Source organism: Staurois parvus, unplaced genomic scaffold (genome assembly GCF_062004578.1).
Source record: "Staurois parvus isolate SC_StPar_1 unplaced genomic scaffold, SC_StPar_1.0 ptg000045l, whole genome shotgun sequence".
Lineage (NCBI taxonomy): Eukaryota > Metazoa > Chordata > Amphibia > Anura > Ranidae > Staurois > Staurois parvus.
This window is the reverse complement of record NW_028317841.1, coordinates 2841905-2861472: the sequence shown is the minus strand read 5'-3', so window position 1 is coordinate 2861472 and position 19568 is coordinate 2841905. Positions and strand designations below refer to the sequence as shown.

Genomic DNA, 19568 nt, shown 5'->3' with positions numbered 1-19568 from the left:
ATTTTCTTTTCATTCCTTAAATTGTTTCTTTATTTTATTGAAAATTATTTTTTTAAAGTGCAAAATAGGAAAAGTTCCTGTATTTCATTTATAAATAACTTTTTTATATTAAAAAAATAGGAGAAATTTTTATTGATAGAAACTGTCAGGGATCCTCTCGCCGTGCAGCGGTGCAACGGCGACGGATCCCCTCGGGCCTATAACGTTCCTGCATATATTCCTGATCCTGTTACCTGTACTCTGATTTGCCTAAGAAAGAACTCTGCCTGCACCAACCTCGGCTATTCCTGACCATCTGCTTGCCTGCTCCCTTGTACCTTATCTGTCCGCCTGATACTAACCCAGCTTGTCTGACTCTGCTACCTCTACCTGCACCTGTACCTGGCTTACATCCTGACGGTTGCCACATTTACCTGCCGCTGCACCCATGGTACTGTACCTGGCCTGCATCCTGGTTACCGCTATACCTGCCTGCTACTGTACCCACACTCTGGTGGCCGGGTCCAGTCCGCATCCTGATTGCCGCCATACCTGCCTACTGCTGCACCTACGTTCCTGCAACTGCACCTGCCCTACATCTGGATCTCCTGGGTTCCCAGCTACCTGTTGCCAGCACCCGGCACTCGTGCCACTCCTGGCTCTGCGCCCACTGTTCCCACTATCAGGGGCTCTGAGCGAGAGTTGTAAGAGGACGCCGTCTCTCCATGTCAGGCTCCCCAACCAGGTACGTCACAGAAACACTTGGTGTTTCTTGGTGGTGATCACACTGATCTGACTAGTAGATTGTTTTATATTGTTACATTTGTCTTTATATTGCATAAAAAATAAAATCAGCTTTTCGTGACAATATTGTCAACAGAAAACATTGTTTGTACTTAAAAATCATTATAATCATTTTTTTCTTTAGTAATAATACAGTCATTGTCCAATTAATAAGCCCATAGCTGAAGTGTAAGAATTGCTGATTCATAAGGGGTATCCAGGTACAAGAGCTGAACTGGTTAAGATCAAAGGTGCCTTTGGGACATAGCAATTTTGCAAGCTTTGCTCAATTTGTGGCATAAGGGGCTCCTGAATAACATCATGCCCTACTTTTTCTACTATTTCTAATATAGCAAAGCTTCTTAATACTTAGTTTTCATTGTTAAAGTGGTTCTAATGTTAAAATGTTTTTTACCTTAATACATTTCCTGCATTAAAGTCTAAGTTCATATTTTTCTAAATTCCAGCTTCTCCATGTACCAATATACCATTAATGTAATACCATTGTATTGTATTATAATATTGTAACATTGTATTGTAATATCATTAATGTTGCAGAAAAGAAAAAGCTTTCTTTATGTTCTAGGACAGGAATTACCTCAGCCTTAGTTTTTCCATAGAAAACTCTTGAATTGCTTCCTGCTACCCATCCTGGTATTTGCTCTGGTATTTAGGAAGTATTACTAAACCCAGGACCCTGCATTCACTATATCTGGTCTTGCACCGTACACACAACATGGGAATGCAATTATTTTATTAAATATAAGCTGCTAAATACCCTTTCTCATCAGTGGTATATAGCTGTTTTGTGACTTCTATCAGTGTGTGGCTGAGCACTGATTAAACTTGTAGGAGGAGTTTTCATTCTGCTCTGACTGTCATGTGAGGCTGCATAACCCCTCTGTCTGGACAGTGCTGATTGGCCCAGTGCTGATCACATGCACCTGCCCAAATAAAGAAAAACTCTCTAGCAATACACACTAAACTGAGCATGTGCAGAGTGACCCCTAGAGCTCTGTACTATCAGCAGATGGACTGGGGACAGTAGACAAAGGGGAGGATCAGAGAAGATAGGATAAAACAGCCTCTTTACACAATGTGGAGAATTAACCCCCTAGGTTAAACTGTCAGAATAACAAGCATACTTTACTACATATACAGTACAGACTGATTTTACTGTTGTGGATTTAGTAATACTTTAAGACTAAGGAAGTAGTTCAGCAGTTGAGCTCATTAACACACACCCTGCAGCTGCCCTCCTCCTCCAGGAGATTGTGTCTGCCCATCGCTGTAGTTTAATGCTTTTCTAATGTAGGCAATGTAATATTGAAAACAGGAGATGTGTATCCCTGGGAACCTGTAAAGCTCCCCATACACTATACAAGCTTTATAATCTCCTTTAGATCTACAATTAACTATGTGGTGTAAAGGCTTGCCTGATTTGATACAGGGTGACTGGATAGATAGGAGTGTTCTTCTATTATATAGTTTTGGTAAATCTAAAGGAGATTGTACAATCAGATTGCACAGCGTATGGCCACTTTTATACATCCAAAGTCAACTAATTGCACTTTGGTGCTATTGATTGTTAACAGGGCCCCAAATGCAGAAGCAAATGCATATTTTGCAGTGTGCAAAATTGTGCAACAAACTCGGGAAAACACGTGGTAAAAAACTTGCAAATTGCAACACACCAAAATGTCCTGTGAGCTACTTTGCGGCATTTGTTGCACATAGGGCAGCCCATTGATTTCAATGGGCTGCCCTATGTGTGTTATGGGAAAAATGCACCAAAAAACATGTTCTCACACAACACTAAATATAAATGGGGGCCTGAAAGTGAAAATGATGTATTTACACAAGAACAATGACAACTGAGTGTCTCCATCCACTCCCTTCCAAGTACTTTTATACAGATGAAGTGCTATGTGAAACAAATATGTGGTATATCTCTGTTATACAGGCACATTTCCCAGTGTTGTTTACCTTTAAAAACACATAAAAGTACAGAAACATACCATATGATCTGCTAGAGATCTGGTGTGCTGCTAACTCTCTGTGCACTCTGCCTATGCCGTATTTAAATTCCAAGCAGTATTATCAGCACTTCCCAGTTATCCTCTGTTGGTTAGGCCTCGTTCACATTGATGTATCAATATGTACACCTGTGCGAGGACCATCTTCACCCACATGGGATGCCCAAGTGTTCCATGCATCCACGTGCAGGCAGTCCCATGCTTATTATTTGGGATGCAGCAGCTGAATGGACACAACCACTGGTCCGAATTTGACATGAGTGAAGGTGCGTGTCCCCAAATGCAGACAGTGTGCCCTCACACACGGGTGTACACAATGATGCATGCTGTGTGAATGAGGCCTTGCAGAACACCCCCCTTATGTTAGGGAGGCAAGGGGGATGTTCTGACCATAATGCCCATGGCAGCAGTGCAGACCAGACATGACTTCTGAGCTACAGCAACTATTTGCACAGAAGAAAACTATGCAGGAAAAGCAAGTATCCTTCCTCTCCTATTATAATATACTGCTCTAATTGTACTCCTTTGTTTAAAGATGTATTACATCTAATTTCTTACCTTACAATGCATACCAATGCAGTACTAATGATTATTATGATAGCAAATAAAGATGCTCCATACATAATGAGGACAGTAGAAACTGAAGCCGGTCCTGAAAAATTAAATAGAAGAATCAAATATTACAAAATAATGATACATTTCTAAATCTATACATTTCTGTATTCTATAACTACATATTTAACAAGTCTACAGACTTATATTTGGTATTTGCAAAACATGTTTACATCTTACAGGAAAACTCCTAGCAAATGGCTAAAATACATATACAGTATGCAAACTGTTCTATCTTGTAAAGAATTTGTAATTTTGTTCAGCGCTCTTGCTTGCTGTACCTTTGGCACATTAGAGTAATATCATATCACTATTCCTGGTTTATCTGCCTGCTCATTAACCACATAAATACTCTGTTGAGATATACAGTCTTATATACACTAAATTGCCAAAAGTATTGGGACACCCCTCCAAATCAATGGATTCAGGTGTTCCAATCATCTCCATGACCACAGGTGTATAAAATCAAGCTTTATATGCAGATGATACCCTTCTGTTTTTAGGGGACACCTCCTCTTCTTTGATGGCTTCTCTTATCTCAGTACATGGTTAATTTTCTGGGTTTATCATTAACTGGAACAAGTCGGTTATTATGCCGCTTGACCCAATACCTAGTGATTTACACTCTGAGGCCAACCTGATTTCAGTTGTCTCTTCCTTTAAATATCTATGTTTCACATTACACCTAGAGCTTCAGAATACTTTGTCAGTTATTGGCAGGGCTAATCTAGTACAAGTAATATGGATGCCACAATTGTTATATCTATTACATAATTTCCCATTTTGGATCCCTCAAAAAACTTTTAGAAACATAGATACCTTGTTCTGGGAACTTTCTAGCTTCCCAAATCCACACTTACAGGTTTTGAAACCTGGCAACAAGCGGGTATTATTCATTTACAACAACTGTATAGTAATGATGTTATGTTATCTTTTGAAACATAGTGGAAAGATATTTAACACACAAGATGTTTTTTCAATATCTTCAGAACTGTCATGCATTACATTGTCAGGCTGTCTCGATGGAGTTGAAATATAATGCCTCTAATTTACTGGGAATGGCGGTATCCTCATCCAGCACTAAAGGGGGGTTGGATAGGGGATTTATACTCTACTCTACATGCCACATTTAGAAATCAGATACAACTGAAATGAGGAGAGAGATGGGAGGAGGATGTGAGTCCCTTTGAAGAAGAACAATGGCAGCAAGCACTTTAACTTATCCCTAGGGTATCATTATCTCCCTCTCAATGGTGGTTGACACAACTATTTATTTTACACAGGGTTCATTATATCCCACAGCACTTGCACACATGGGGAAGACGTTCTTCACCCAACTGCCCGCGTTGTGTGGTACATAATGGGTCCTTGATCCATATTTTGTGGCGGTGTCCCAAACTACATTGTTATCCCACAGCACTTGCACACATGGGGAAGACGTTCTTCACCCAACCGCCCGCGTTGTGTGGTACATAATGGGTCCTTGATCCATATGTTGTGGCGGTGTCCCAAACTACATTGTTATTGGATAGTAAAAGAGTTATAAACGAGCGCCCCTATAGGAAAATGAATAGCCGCTGAACATAAGGTAACCAAACACCCTAGAAAACCAGTATATCATAAAAATGCAGCGCTATGAGTAAATGAGGAACTGATACATATATCAATACAGTAAGTAAAGAAATTAGTCCATGCAGCAGTTAATAATGTGACTTCAAGTGCTCTCCTTTAATTCGTATTATCCTGATATTCAGGCGTTGTGCGGAATGGTGCAGAAGAAATGTGCACTCACCAGAACGCACAGATAAATGAGCGTTTGTTAAACATAAGTTCCCCTCTGGAACGTTAGGAAAAGGTCTGTAAGGCGATAACCTCCCTTCAGGATTCCTGGGTGCTCCTGTTTGTTCCCTCAGTAGGTGGCTTGCGGACTTCTCCTACAGCAAACTTTAACATTACCTATGTCGTGCACCACTCCCTTCATTTCATTTGCATTCTGTAGGAAATTACACAAGAGAAAGCTTCGAGCCAGACATGCAGCTGATTGAAAGAGGAGATTGGGACCTTTCCGAAATCACAATTGCTGGCAGTGAAACTACATTTTCTACATACGTGATGTCCTCAGGGCATGTCTGGCTCGAAGCTTTCTCTTGTGTAATTTCCTACAGAATGCAAATGAAATGAAGGGAGTGGTGCACGACATAGGTAATGTTAAAGTTTGCTGTAGGAGAAGTCCGCAAGCCACCTACTGAGGGAACAAACAGGAGCACCCAGGAATCCTGAAGGGAGGTTATCGCCTTACAGACCTTTTCCTAACGTTCCAGAGGGGAACTTATGTTTAACAAACGCTCATTTATCTGTGCGTTCTGGTGAGTGCACATTTCTTCTGCACCATTCCGCACAACGCCTGAATATCAGGATAATACGAATTAAAGGAGAGCACTTGAAGTCACATTATTAACTGCTGCATGGACTAATTTCTTTACTTACTGTATTGATATATGTATCAGTTCCTCATTTACTCATAGCGCTGCATTTTTATGATATACATTGTTATTGGACCATAATTTTTCATATACTAAACAACATATGTTCTATGTAGGTCCCTCTAGAACCTTAGATGCTATATGGGTATTATCCAGGAGGAGGTGTTCCCCTCAGATTATAATATGTTATGGATCAGAACCCTGTACCTTGCTCGCAAACGTATTTAGCAAAAGGGGTTATTACCTAATCCTCCTACACTAACACAATGGAGAGAAGCAGTGAATTTCACAATAAAGAGGGAAGAATTAACATACAAGCATAAAGGTTGCCCGAAAAAATTCCATAAAATCTGGGACCCTGGCTATCTTCTAATGACTCCTCCCTTACCTCCAGTGGCTACTGAGACTTTTTTAGGACTTTATATAAAACATTTGTGATTTATGCCCTTTATGTGCTGTTGCGGTGTCTAATGTTAACATACCTGCTTATAGAAATTGTAGACTTACATTTTGTTACTCCAACAAGAATGTATTTTTTGTTGTGGGAATGGAAGCCACTTGTTTACTCTCTTTCTATTTTTTCTTTTCCTTTCTACTATTCTCCGATACTGAGGTTTCTGTTTATTTTTTGTTGTTACTTTCTTTTTTGTTATTGTAGAAAAAGTTTTCCGATAAATATGATCTGAATTATAAAAAGAAATTGTGACTGCTTCCCAAACAAATTAGGTTGGAATGCAAATTGTTCTAATGCACCTAGCATGTAATTAGCTGGTATAAACTAAAAGTCCAATTGGGCATTAAGGCAAATCTTTATATGATGGGGTAAGTCCTCTTCTCTCTTTGATAGGCACTGAGCAGGTACTGTGGACTGAATTGTACAATATTGTACAGTGTAATTAAGGACAGCAGCCCTTTGCTTATCAAGACACAAGCAGCCTGAATAACATCACCTTAAGCAGGAAGCATAGCAAGTCTATGTAAAGAATAAAAATAGCTGCCCTCGTGTACTGTACATATGTAATTACCAGCCATACATGGAAAAAGGGTTTGAACAGATGACATACATTTATACACTGATTACATTCACATAACTGAAAAAAAATAAAGGATTATAGATTTAATTAAGCAGCAATCAGCTTTAAGTATTTTCGTATTAAGATGAGCAAAAAAAGCATATTTCAGACAAAGAATTTATTATGAAGCAAAGTATGTTATTGCACTGTGATGATTCTAACTGTAACTCCATGGAGACTGCATGCTGTGAATACATACTAATGGAAAATGTTATTGTAAAATATTTGTGTTAAGTAAATGAAAAAGGAAAATTACATTTTGAAATATAAAAATACAGAAATATTCAAATTTGAAAATGTTCTGGTCCCTTTATCTATTTGTTTATTATGTATTTGTCTTAACATGCATCAGTTTATGTCAATGAAATCATCATACCGTGTACTATATTTAGCTTTAGGATTCATATTTTAAAAGTCTGCTTGTTGGGCACGTCATCTATTTAATTACTAAAACTCTGTGTTTGTTGATTTTCTTCTGGAATTCTATGAATCAAATGGTAAACAACTACATTTTTAAATGATTATGCAGTGTGTTCTATGTACACTGCTCAAAACAATTAAAGGAACACTTGTTAATAAGAGTATAGCATCAAGTCATTTAAACTCCTGGGATATTGATCTGGTCAGTTAAGTAGTAAAGGGGGTTGTTAATCAGTTTCAGCTGTTTTGGTGCTAATGAAATTAACAACAGGTGCACTAGATGGGCAACAATGAGATGACCCTCAAAACATAAATGGTTTTACAGGTGGAGGCCACTGACATTTTTTTCTCTACTCATCTTTTCTGACTGTTTTTCACTAGTTTTGCATTTGGCTAGGGTCAGTGTCACTACTGGTAGCATGAGGAGATACCTGGACCCTACAGAGGTTGCACAGGCAGTCCACCTCCTCCAGGATGGCACATCAATACGTGCCATTGCCAAAAGGTTTGCTGTGCCTTCCAGCACAGTCTCAAGAGCATGGAGGAAATTCCAGGAGAGAGGCAGTTACTCTAGGAGAGCTGGACAGGGCCGTAGAAGGTCCTTAACCCATCAGCAGGACCAGTATCTGCTCCTTTGTGCAAGGAAGAACAGGATGAGCACTGCTAGGGCCCTACAAAATTACATCCAGCATGCCACTGGTGTGAATGTATTTGACCAAACAATCAGAAACAGACTTCATGAGGGTGGCTTGAGGGCCCAACATCCTCTAGTGGGCCCCGTGCTCATGGCCCGGCACCTTAGAACTCGATTGGCATTTGCCAATGAAGACCAGAATTGGCAGGTCCACCACTGGTGCCCTTTGAGATGAGAGCAGATTCACCCTGAACATATGTGACAGACATGAAAGGGTCTGATGAATCTGTGGAGAATGTTATGCTGCCTGTAACATCGTTCAGCATGACTGTTTTGATGGTGGGTCAGTTATGGTCCTGGGAGGCATATCCATGGAGCGATGCAGAGACCTCTACAAGCTACACAATAGCACCCTGACTGCCATTAGGTATTGGGATGAAATCCTTGGACCCATTGTCAGACTCTATGCTGATACAGTGGGTTCCTCCTGGTGCACAACAATGCCCAGCCTCATGTGGCGAGAGCATGTAGGCAGTTCCTGGAGGATGAATGAATTGATACCATTGAATGGCCCCCACGCTCAGCTGACCTAAATCCAATAGAACACCTCTAGGATATCATGTTTCGGTCCAACAGACACTGCCAGGTTGTACCTCAGACTGTCCAGGAGCTCAGTGATTCCCTGGTCCAGATCTGGGAGGAAATAATACCCTAGGACACCATCCATCGTCTCATTAGGAGCATGCCCCGACATTGTTAGGTATGCATACAAGCATGTGAGGGCTATACAAACTACTGAGTACCATTTGGAGTTGCCTACGCTCACAGCGGTCATTAGGAAGGACCCATGACATCTCTGGACCAGTTATAAGTCTACTGGAAAAAAAGGCACATATAGGGTGTTTTTGTTGGGGGATTAGGAAGGGGCATCATTAAGCCATTTTTATGGGAACCTAAAGTTCTGCTTTAACATTCTTAAATTAGAACCAAATAGTTCTTTAAAGACTTCAACAAAGCCAATCGAAGATTGGCAAAAGATCTGAAAATGCTTTGCAAAAATTTAATTACAGAAAAAATATATAAACATTGTACTCTGAACCATTTTTAGGGACAGTTTGAGACCATTCTATGTGTATTTGAATTTACAAAATCTTACCAAAAGCTGGCTGTACATGCTGCTTTTTTAACAAGCAAAAGTTCATGTGAACAAGGCCTAAGGGCAAACTTTGTGAATCACCAGCTAATTAGCATGAGATTCCTTCTGCGGTCATTATAAGTGATGTACAGATTAGAGAGAAGACACTCCTTTTTTAAGTCCACTAATCTGTCCTAAAAGCAATGCAACTTTGCCCTCCTGTACTTTAACATCTGCTAAGCACAGGTACAGAGAGTAGAATATCCTTTCTCAGTCTTAAAAGTACTCAGTTGCAGACTGAAGGAAGAATTACAGGCTGATTTGTCTGTGTATTAGTTAGTGGTGAATTCTGAAGTTACTTCGAGGGCTGGTTCACACTATCCCCTGATCTGAATTGTCCATAAATGCACTCTGCATTCCTGTGCGATTCAAATGAGGGTCTATGTGGTGCGATTTCAAGCCCATTCATTTGAAAGTGCTGAAATTGCAGAGCACTAAAAGTAGTGCATGCACTATCTTTTTTAAATACACAGCAACCGCATCGCATGGTATTTTGTACCATGTGGTTTGGTGAGGGCAAACATGATGCATTTGCAACCTGCGTTAGGGGTGTCGCTAACTTTAATCAAAAACAAGGGCATTGTGATCGGAATACGGTGCATGATGCTGCACGGGAACGTGGCTCTCCCGCATCGCATTTTAATGTGAAGGAGCCCTGAGAGAGAATTTACCACATGCAGAAGGCTGCATTCACACTTGTGCGACTTCAGATGCAACATGAGTCACAGATAATCAAATGATAATGGAAATCACATTCTTTTCAATGCGCCCTTTTACATCAATGCAACTCAGAATGCAGCAATTTTGAAAAAGTTCCTGTATGACTTTGGTGCAATTGTGGCCCCATAGAATATGTAAACCATGTCCAAGTAGCATTACATAATTGCACTGAAAGTTAGGTGATTGATGTATAGCAAAATGACTTTTGTAAATAAAAGATGGGGCATGCATGACTAAAACCCGCAATGTCCATTACCAAAAATCTGTAAAAGACTGAATTTTGAGAGATGATGAATAAAAAGGAACTCACATAGCATCAAAACCAAAGCATCAACATGACAGCTTGGCAACTAACATTTTCAGAGTCAGTTATAGAAACACTTGCAGAGTGATCACATGATTCCCAGGCCCTCAAAGAGGCCCGGTATCGGTGGACACAGTGGCCACAGGAGGGGCTCCTAAATGGGAGCAGGCTGGATGGCGTACATGTATATTATTATTATTATTACATCGAGTTTATATAGCGCCAAAGGGTTTGCTCAGCGCTGTACAATAGGGGGGACAATACATGGCACAGTACAAAAAAGACAGACAGCGTATGAGGGGTAAGAGGGCCCTACTCTTTCAAGCTTACAATCTAGGAGGGAGGGGGTAGTGGAACAATAGGAAGTGGCTGAGGGGAATGAAGTGGCTGAGGGGGATGAAGTGGTGGGAGGAATGAGGGAGAAAGGCCGTTAGTTGAGGGTGGGGTAGGCTTCCCTGAAAAGATGGGTTTTGAGGGAGCGCCTGAATGTGGGGAGGGAAGGCGACAGTCGGATGGATTGGGGCAGTGAGTTCCAGAGGATAGGGGAGGACCTGGAGAAGTCCTGCAGTCGTGCATGTACATGATCTAGCCTGTCCATGCCAGTAAATTAACTGTGGGCAGGCAGCAAGTGGTTGTTTCCTGTAATTTTGTGAGTAATATGTGTTTTGAGCCATTGAAAAATAATTGTGGAATAACGGCTCTTCCACACAGCCATTGCATTTTAAAACAGCCTTTGCCATGAGTTAATGAGCATTTTGGATGTGTTGTGCAGACACTCAAGTCTCCTCAGGCAATGCTCCTCTAATGCCCTGTGTGATGTGTATATTATTTTTTACAAGTCTAAAATGGGAAATTAGCACTTTTGATGGCAATGGGTGCTTTTACGATGTGCTGTGGTGTGTTTCAATAAAAATGTAGGCGGTTGCAAACCATCAATGCCTACTGAACTCTGCAGGCAGAGTTATTTTGGCCTTACTGTGATGCAAAGCAATGCAAAGGGCTCGTTCACACGTGAGTTGTGGAGCAGTAATTAGCAGTTGGGCCACACTTTTACCATCCCTCAACTGCTACCACTTTAGCCACAGAAAGCAGTGGCTGGGAAGTAAACGCGCCATGGCTGCAAAGATTCACCACTTGCCTACCAGGCACTTTTACTCCCTTCCTGCCCAGGCTAATTTTCAGCTTTCAGCATTGTCGCATTTTGAATGACAATTGCGCTGTCATGCAACACATTTTTATATTTTTTTTAAAACAAATATAGCTTTTTTAGGTGGTATTTAATTCACCACTGGGGTTTTTATTCTTTGCTAAAAAAAAAATGTTTTTCTTAGTTTCTGTTAAAAATTTTTCTAAATAAGTGATTTTTCTCCTTCACTGATGTGCACTGATGAGGCTGCCCAGATGGCCACTGATAGGCGGCACTGATAGGGATCACTGATGGGCATTGATAGGCTGCACTGATATGCGGCACTGACAGGCATCACTGATGGGCATTGTCAGGCATCATTGAAGAGGCACTAATAGCCAGCACTGAAAGCCAGCATAGATGGGCTCTATTGGCCACATTGATGGGGCTACACTAATCATCACGGCACTGATGACCAGTGTAGATGTCCCCTCTGAGAAATGCCACTTACTAGCTCTCCCCACATGTGCTGTCGGCATGAGGAGAGGACTGCCGATAACCAGCATTTCCTGTTTACATGTGATCAGCTATGATTGAACGCAGCTGGCCACATGTAAAGGGCGGCTGTGATTGGCCTCCTACATGGACACATGATCAGCTGCGTCCTAAGGAGACAGCGATCACAGATCATGCACGGCTGGGGTGTATACACCTCCGACTGCTCTCTATTTTAACTATTTTGAGTGGTTTTGATGGGCGGTCAGAAAGTGGTAAAAACGGAACCCAACTGTCTATTTATAAACACCTGAGTGAAAGAGCACAGACAAACAAATGAAATGAAAGCTTTTCAAATGTATTATTATTATTTACTAAATCAATATTGCTAAAAGAAAACTATTCCAAAATACTAAAACACTTTCCCTTTAAGAGATTACAAATTCACACTATACTCTGCCCCCTAATTTCCAATGCCAAGGTCTTCCTTCATTCTATTCCCAGCCACTGTTCATGGTGGAAATCAGATACAATATTTCCTGTTTTTATTATACACAAGCAAACAACTGACTGCAAATTGCCTGACATTTAGAAAGTGTTCACAATTAATAATTTGCTATGGTGACAGACTACAGATGCTTGTGTTCCCCCCAACATTTGCCTATTTTGTCCTGTCACTTGTTTAAACTGCTCAGATACCAGTGGGCTCTAGATGATTAGAGAAAATGAGTTTGCTACATGCTATGGAATCCGAAGGAAACATACAGTCAAATACTGAAGGTCATCACAGGCAAGTTGAAGGCAGAAGTAATTCCCTGGTCTCTTGACATGCCGGCTGGAAACATAAGTCAAACACACAAGTAATATAGAAAAGTATACATAATATCACAAGTGCTAATTAAAAGTTAATTCTGCAGTGTTTAATCTTTTAGAAAGTGAGGATACAGTGTATGCACTAAAAAAGGTCACCAGCAGCAAACACCTTAAAGAAATCTTGGTAAAAGCGTTGTTTACCAGCACTAAAATGTACTTCAAGGTTAGTTTGTAATAGATACTTTCAGGGAACACGTCATATTTGCATGAATATATCAATGGATAAACAGATCCATAAATTAATGTGCACATCAAGGCTATTATACATATCAAAGACCCTTCCCAGGTTGACAACCTATCATTTGCAAACAAGAAGTGAAATATAGTAATGTGTATCTATGATCAAGGACATTTACAATTTATATGGTGTAAGTTTGGATTTATTAATATGAAATGTGGGATCATGATTAAATGTCTGAGAAGTGATGCTAAACTATGTGTAATTTGCTACCGTGCTCAATGGATTGTACAAGAAGAAAAATGATGAACACTGTGGTTGTACATCTCGCCTTTCTCAGAAATGTCTTTATGATGTCTGTACATTGTTATAGTGGAAGACAGAACAGGTTTTAAAGAAAACCATCAACAAGGGATCATTTTCTAATACATGCCAAAAACAGGAAGAGAAATTATTTAAAAGGTCAATCTGCCCATATTTTGCCAGAAGAAAGAAATTGTAAACCCCTAGTGGTTTCTTTTGTCTGATATGGGCTCTGATAGTGAGTTTCTATATTTTTTTTATTTGCCATAGCAAGTATGAGGAGCTCCTAATCTTGCCACTGAATGCTTCAGTTATTTCATATCATTAAGAATACAGGATGTAGCCGATGAAGAAGTAACATCTTAAATCGGAACTTCTATTATTATTATACAGTATTTATAAAGCGCCAATAGTTCGCTCAGTGCTGTACATTACAAAGCGGGACAGAACATGTGACAGAACAATACCAATACAATGCAAAACATGAGGGGATCGAGGGCCCTGCTCTTTCGAGCTACAACACCTTTGGACACAATTTTTTTTGTGAGGAAGGAGTGAGTATTTAGTTTTGATAGGTACCTGCTCCCATTCCCACCTGGATCACCAAGGCAATCCGAGCAGATGTTCGACCCTCCACCCTCTTTCACTGAAGCTTTCTGGGACATGTCACAGGTCCCGGAAAGCTATAGGGAGATTCACAAAGTTCAGTGCACACATGCACAGTAGGAAGCCAGCTGTAAAGCCGCTAGAGCTTACAGACTACTTCCCATAGTAAAGATGCCAGGGACCCAAAGACCAGTGAAGAAACCAGCCCGGTGAGGACAGCGCTGGATCCCTTGACAGCTAAGTGTCCTTATATTAATAAGTCAGCAGCTACAGTATTTGTAGCTGCTGGCCTCTTAATTTTTTGGAGGACCACTGAAGAGCCTCTTTAAGGTAGGAGAGAGCACCAAAAACTTCAAAGAAGAAAACAAAAAGAGAAAGCTGCTATGGGCAAGGAATTCTCAGACCGCAAGAGATAGAAGAAGCCATCAGGTGACTAAACACATGCACTTTCCCCATACAATCATGCGAAAAGTTGATTTTTTTTTTTTACATATTTGAACAGGATTAGACAACAAATATTAGATCTTCAATTTACACCATGACCACAGACAAAGGTGAATAAAAAGACCAGGAAAATGTGTCTTTTCCATCATTTGTTCAACAAAATTATTAATAGATATAATTGTGTACTATGGAAAAAGTAAGTACACTCATCGTCTCAAAAGCTGATATTGCCCCCTTTAGCAAAAATAATTTCTTGTAGGGATTTTGCATAACTGCACACTCATCTCTGACATCAGCTCAGTAAAAAGTTTCACTACTTTTCTCAATGGGATTCAAATAAGGCCTGTTAATAACCCTCCATTTATTTTTGAGCCATTCTTTGGAGGATTTGCTAATGTTCTTTGGATCATTATTCTGTTAAAAGATACATTTCTGCTTCACCTTAAAATTTCACACAGATGGCCTTACCTATTCATCAAGCACATTGACATGATGCAAAATTCATAGTTAACTTAATGACTGCAAGCTGCCCTGGCCCTGAAGCAGCAAAGTAATCCCAAACCATAAGATTTCCACCATCATGATTCATAGGTGGTATGACATTTTTCTTCTGAAATGCTGCCTTGAGTTTGCACCCAAATGTCAACTATTACTGTAGCCAAACAACTTTATCTTTGATTTATCAGATTACAACACATTGTTCCAAAAGACCAAATCTGGCCATACGCAGTTTTTTTTTTTTTTCTTAGCTCACAGATTCCTTCTCCCACACAAATGAAGTGTATGGAGGAATCCCTCCCACTGGAACATTGTATCAGTGCTGCAGCTGCTGATCATTGGAACGTTTTCCAACATGTCCTTTCAAACAAAGTAGATTAAACAATAACCTTCTATTGAGTGGAGAAGGCTGCACACTCATCAAAATTCAATTGGTCCTTGTTGAAAAATCCAGATTCTGGCATGTTAAATGGAAAGCTACAGTTTTATTCTAATGTTCTTTTTAGGCAGAAAAGGCTTTCCAGGCACACTTGCCATGCAGGTTAGCTGGTGAAATTTCTTTCTGATTGTAGATGCACACACATTGACACCAACTGTTGCAAGAGTTAACTAATAATTCCACAAATAATTTTTGGAGCTCTTGGAGACTTCAAAACAGTCTCAGACAGTTTGGGCTTGTCATGTCCTGGACAAATTAGCAGTCTTTAGAAATATACATCACTGGTAGATTTTTCTTTCGTACAGTGAAATGATTGATTTCAAAATATTTGTTAATTTTTTTTTTAATCCTTTGCTAAATTCATAGTCCTGGCAAGTGAATTACACTGTCTTTTTTCTGAGGGCTTTAGAGAGCTTGATTGATCTTGGCCTGATGACACCACCACACATTATTAATAAACATTAACAGAATAATAGGCCCTAGATATCTGTGGTTTAAATAAGAAAGGTTCTACCTGTCTATCTATCTATCCATTCAGTCGTATCCGACCCTTGGCGATTGCATGGACCGTCACTTGTAAGCAACTTTTTCCATGAATTCTCTTAGCAATTATTTTTTACAGGGTAGGTTTGTTCTACCTGTACATTTCCCAAAAAAGGGTCTAATCATTGACACCTAATCTGGAACACCTGAAGGATTTAAATTAGTAGTAGTAAATGTAGGGTGGTAATTACTTTTTCTGGGTTTTTTTGGTAATTTAAGATTATGAGAAGGAATACATAACGTGTATAACATATTAATGTTAAGTGTCATTTGTTCAAGTATATCATCATTATTTGTAGGTACTGTTTGAATATAGATCTAATATTTGTTTACCCCTTCCTTACCTGAGAAACATACATTTTACAAGATGGTTTATTGGATGGTGAAAGGTTATGATATGCCATTATATAGTCTCTGTCCTCTCTAAGGATCGTGCCAATTATATTGTTCGGCAATAGAAAACGGTTATAAGAATAATCATTTTTGTTGTTGAAGGGTTACTCTCTGAGACCCCTCCAAGTGTTTCACAGAGCTTGAGATATTTAGAACCCATGAAACATTTCATGAAATAACTTGAGATTCCCCTGCTACTGTCATCTAGGATCTTAAAGTCATCTGATGTGACTACAACAAAGGATGTACTGTATATATTCTCAGAGTAGGATGGGAAAGCCAATTTTATACTGTGAAATAAGTGTTTTTTAAATGTTAATCTATTGCGGATATGTAAATTGGCCATACATGTCTCTAATGCATTGTACTTTTATTACTTTGTGAATAAATGTATATCATTTTAATAGTGGTGTATATTATATTTATATTGTTAGTCACCTATAAAGTTCCATTTCTAGTGTATTTTTTTGTCTACTATTTGCCGGTCCAAAACCTTTTTTTTTTAAAGTCAACAATTTTTGTGGGATTTACTTACATTTTACACAACTTTAGTTGTCTGAGTGCTGCAAAGATGTACTTATGTCTTTCCTTCTGCCCAGACAATATCCAAATAATTATCAAGTGGAGTCTCACAACAAAAATGGATAAGCAACTTTGACACAATGCTCACTGGACTTTCTGTACAACATGATTGATATTTATTGAATTATAGATGGCCCTCTGAGCAAGTATTAAATGGTACAAGCTTAGAAGCACCAAATCTGCAGCAAAGAGTTTGTTGAAATGCTTTTTAGGATGGTTAAAAACTACACCAGGGTAGCACAGCTGCTGAGTTGACTTGTGTTCATACCGTTTTTCTTACCTTGCTTTAAGCGCATATGTACTACAACAGCTTGATTCAGCTCCACTGTATGAAAGTGGCATCTGTAGAAGCCTTCATCTTTTCTGGAGGCTTGTTGGATGCTGAGGGTGACACTATGAAGGTCAGAACAGTTCACTAGACTGTGCTTAGAGTAATCAAAACCATAAGTCAGCTGTTTTCTTCCGTGTATTTTCAGTTCACAGTATGCAATGGTGTCCACCTTCCCATCTGTACATTTTTCTAAGGTCACGTTAATCACATTGCCTTTTAAAGTATACTGGAAGGTCAAAATAATGCTTGAATTCTCTGTAAATGTCTCATGAGTTGATGGAATTATTTCACCAAAACTATCTATAAAGGAATAAGGAAACACATTATTATATGGTCAACAATGTATTTAACAGTAAACAGGGTTAAAGTGTGTATCATTCATTCTTTCTCATCCAAACTCATCCCAAAGACATGCTGGTGGGGTAATTGGATCCTGTCTAAATTGGCCCTAGTATGTGTATGTATGAATGCAAGTTAGGGACCTTAGATTGTACACCCCTTGAGGGTTAGGGACTGATGTGAATGTACAATATATATATGTAAAGTGCTGTATAAATTGATAGCGCTATATAAGTACCTGAAATAAATAAATAAAAATAAATAAATAAAATCCAAACAGTTTTGGTGACTTTCACAACACATTTTAACAACTATGAACTTTAAAGTAACTAGCCAACCATGATATACAGGTTCACTGACACGATGGATGTTTATAGGTATTTAAACTTTATAAGTAAACCTCCAGAGCAGTGTAAAACCAATGTAGTAGCTACTCCCATAAGCAATAAAAAGGTTTTGAAACATCAACTAAAGGGAATGTAATGCAGTTTTGAACATGTTTTCTTTTTGTATTATGAACAGGACTAAACAAAATCAAATCCTTAACAAGGTATTAAACCCAAAACAAAATTTAATAAATTGCAGCTTACCAATCAGTGGTGGCTACATTAGTTTTCTTTTTTTGTTTTTTTTCCCCTCCATTTTCACCTGGTAACACCGTTCCTGCATTAGTGTGCCACCAAGTCTGGATGAAGGAGCAAAAGAGACACTTCTGGACAGCAGCATTGTCACTCTGGAGGGACGGGAGTGTTATATGTACTAGCAGATTTAGACACACTAACACACTGAAGCCAAACTCCAGCTCTCACTGCAGTTACTCAAACAGTTACAGCAACAGTTTTTTTTTTTTAATTTTTGGGATCAGCGGTAAATAGTTTGTCTCAACACTCATACATTTACAGGAGAGCTTGTTCTTTTGAAAACTAACAGACTTACTGGCTGGATCACTGAATGAAAATAAAAGCAAGGATGCCAAAAACAGAAAGCGAATGCAGCCATCACATCTAAGAATTAGTAAGCTACAATATAATAAATGTTTGCTTTGGGGCAGGGGCGGACTGACAACTCATGGGGCCCCCGGGCAATAGGGGATCATGGGGCCCCTGTGTCCTTGCCCAAACTCAAAAAAGCCTATAAAAAGGTACCAGTGACATCTCATGGGGCCCCCTACTGACCCCGGGCCCTCGGGCAGTGATCGAGTTTCGAAATGGTCAGTCCACCCCTGCTATGGGGTTTAATGCTGCTTTAAATCAGGCAGCATCTGCTATGCTGTCTTTTCAGGTAACTCAGAATGCTTTGAAAATCCTTCTCTGATGTATTAAATGTTTGTTTGGGTTGCACTTACCCTGTAGGGGCTGCTAAATAGATGCCCAGGGTTCTTTTCCCAGTAGCTGCCTGCAGCCAGGCACACAGTCACAGTCACTCTTTTAGCTCAGTGAGCAGTCTGGGGGTATGCTTTTCTGATGTGTTAATAGATAATGCTTAATAGTTAATTAATAGTTAATAGTCAATAATTAATAATAATTAATTACAATTAATAATTAATGCATTAATAGTCAATAGATAATAGTTAATAGTTAATGTGTTAATAACACCCAGGGGTTGAGTTACTAAAGGTGAATATACTGTGCACTGCATGTGCAGTCGCTCTAGATCCGAGGGGAAGCTCTGTTGATTCCTATCATCCAATCATGTGCAAGCAAAAATGCTGGGTTTTTTTTATTTTCCTTGCATACAATTGGATATTCTTTGCAAAGAGAAGCTTTACCTCATTTACTAAGCTCTGGAGCAAGTGCATCTGCAGTGCACAGTATATTTGCTTTTAGTAAATCAACCCCACAGTGTCAATGGCACCACTGAAAAATCATTACATGAATTTACATATGTTTAGAAATATCCTATAAACACATATAAATGCAGGTTTGACAGTATCTCTGTGAATGAGGCAGACACAGACAAACTGAATGTAAACAGATCAATGAATCCAAATAATCCTGTGGAACACACCACTGTGTCTGTTTGTATTTTTAACATGTATTACATAGCCTCTATCCTTTGTGTACAGCTTTATTACCTGTGGATCTTTGTTGCAGAGACTATAGCCAAAATCAGATGACACAAAGAAAAAATTAAATGATAAAAATTGTGTATTATTGTGCATACTATGTGAAAATGTGAA

General features: G+C 39.3%; 1 protein-coding gene across 1 annotated transcript in view; it reads right to left on the bottom strand.

Annotated features, from left to right (window-relative positions):
• CD226 (CD226 molecule) overlaps positions 1-19568 on the bottom strand; it is a 67320-nt gene that overhangs the window by 22431 nt on the left and 25321 nt on the right. The window contains exons 2-3 of the mRNA XM_089664071.1: positions 17000-17350; positions 3357-3450 (exon numbers count right to left, since the gene is read on the bottom strand). Of these exons, the coding sequence (XP_089520197.1) occupies positions 3357-3450; positions 17000-17350 (445 nt within the window). The remainder of the gene's footprint in view (positions 1-3356; positions 3451-16999; positions 17351-19568) is intronic.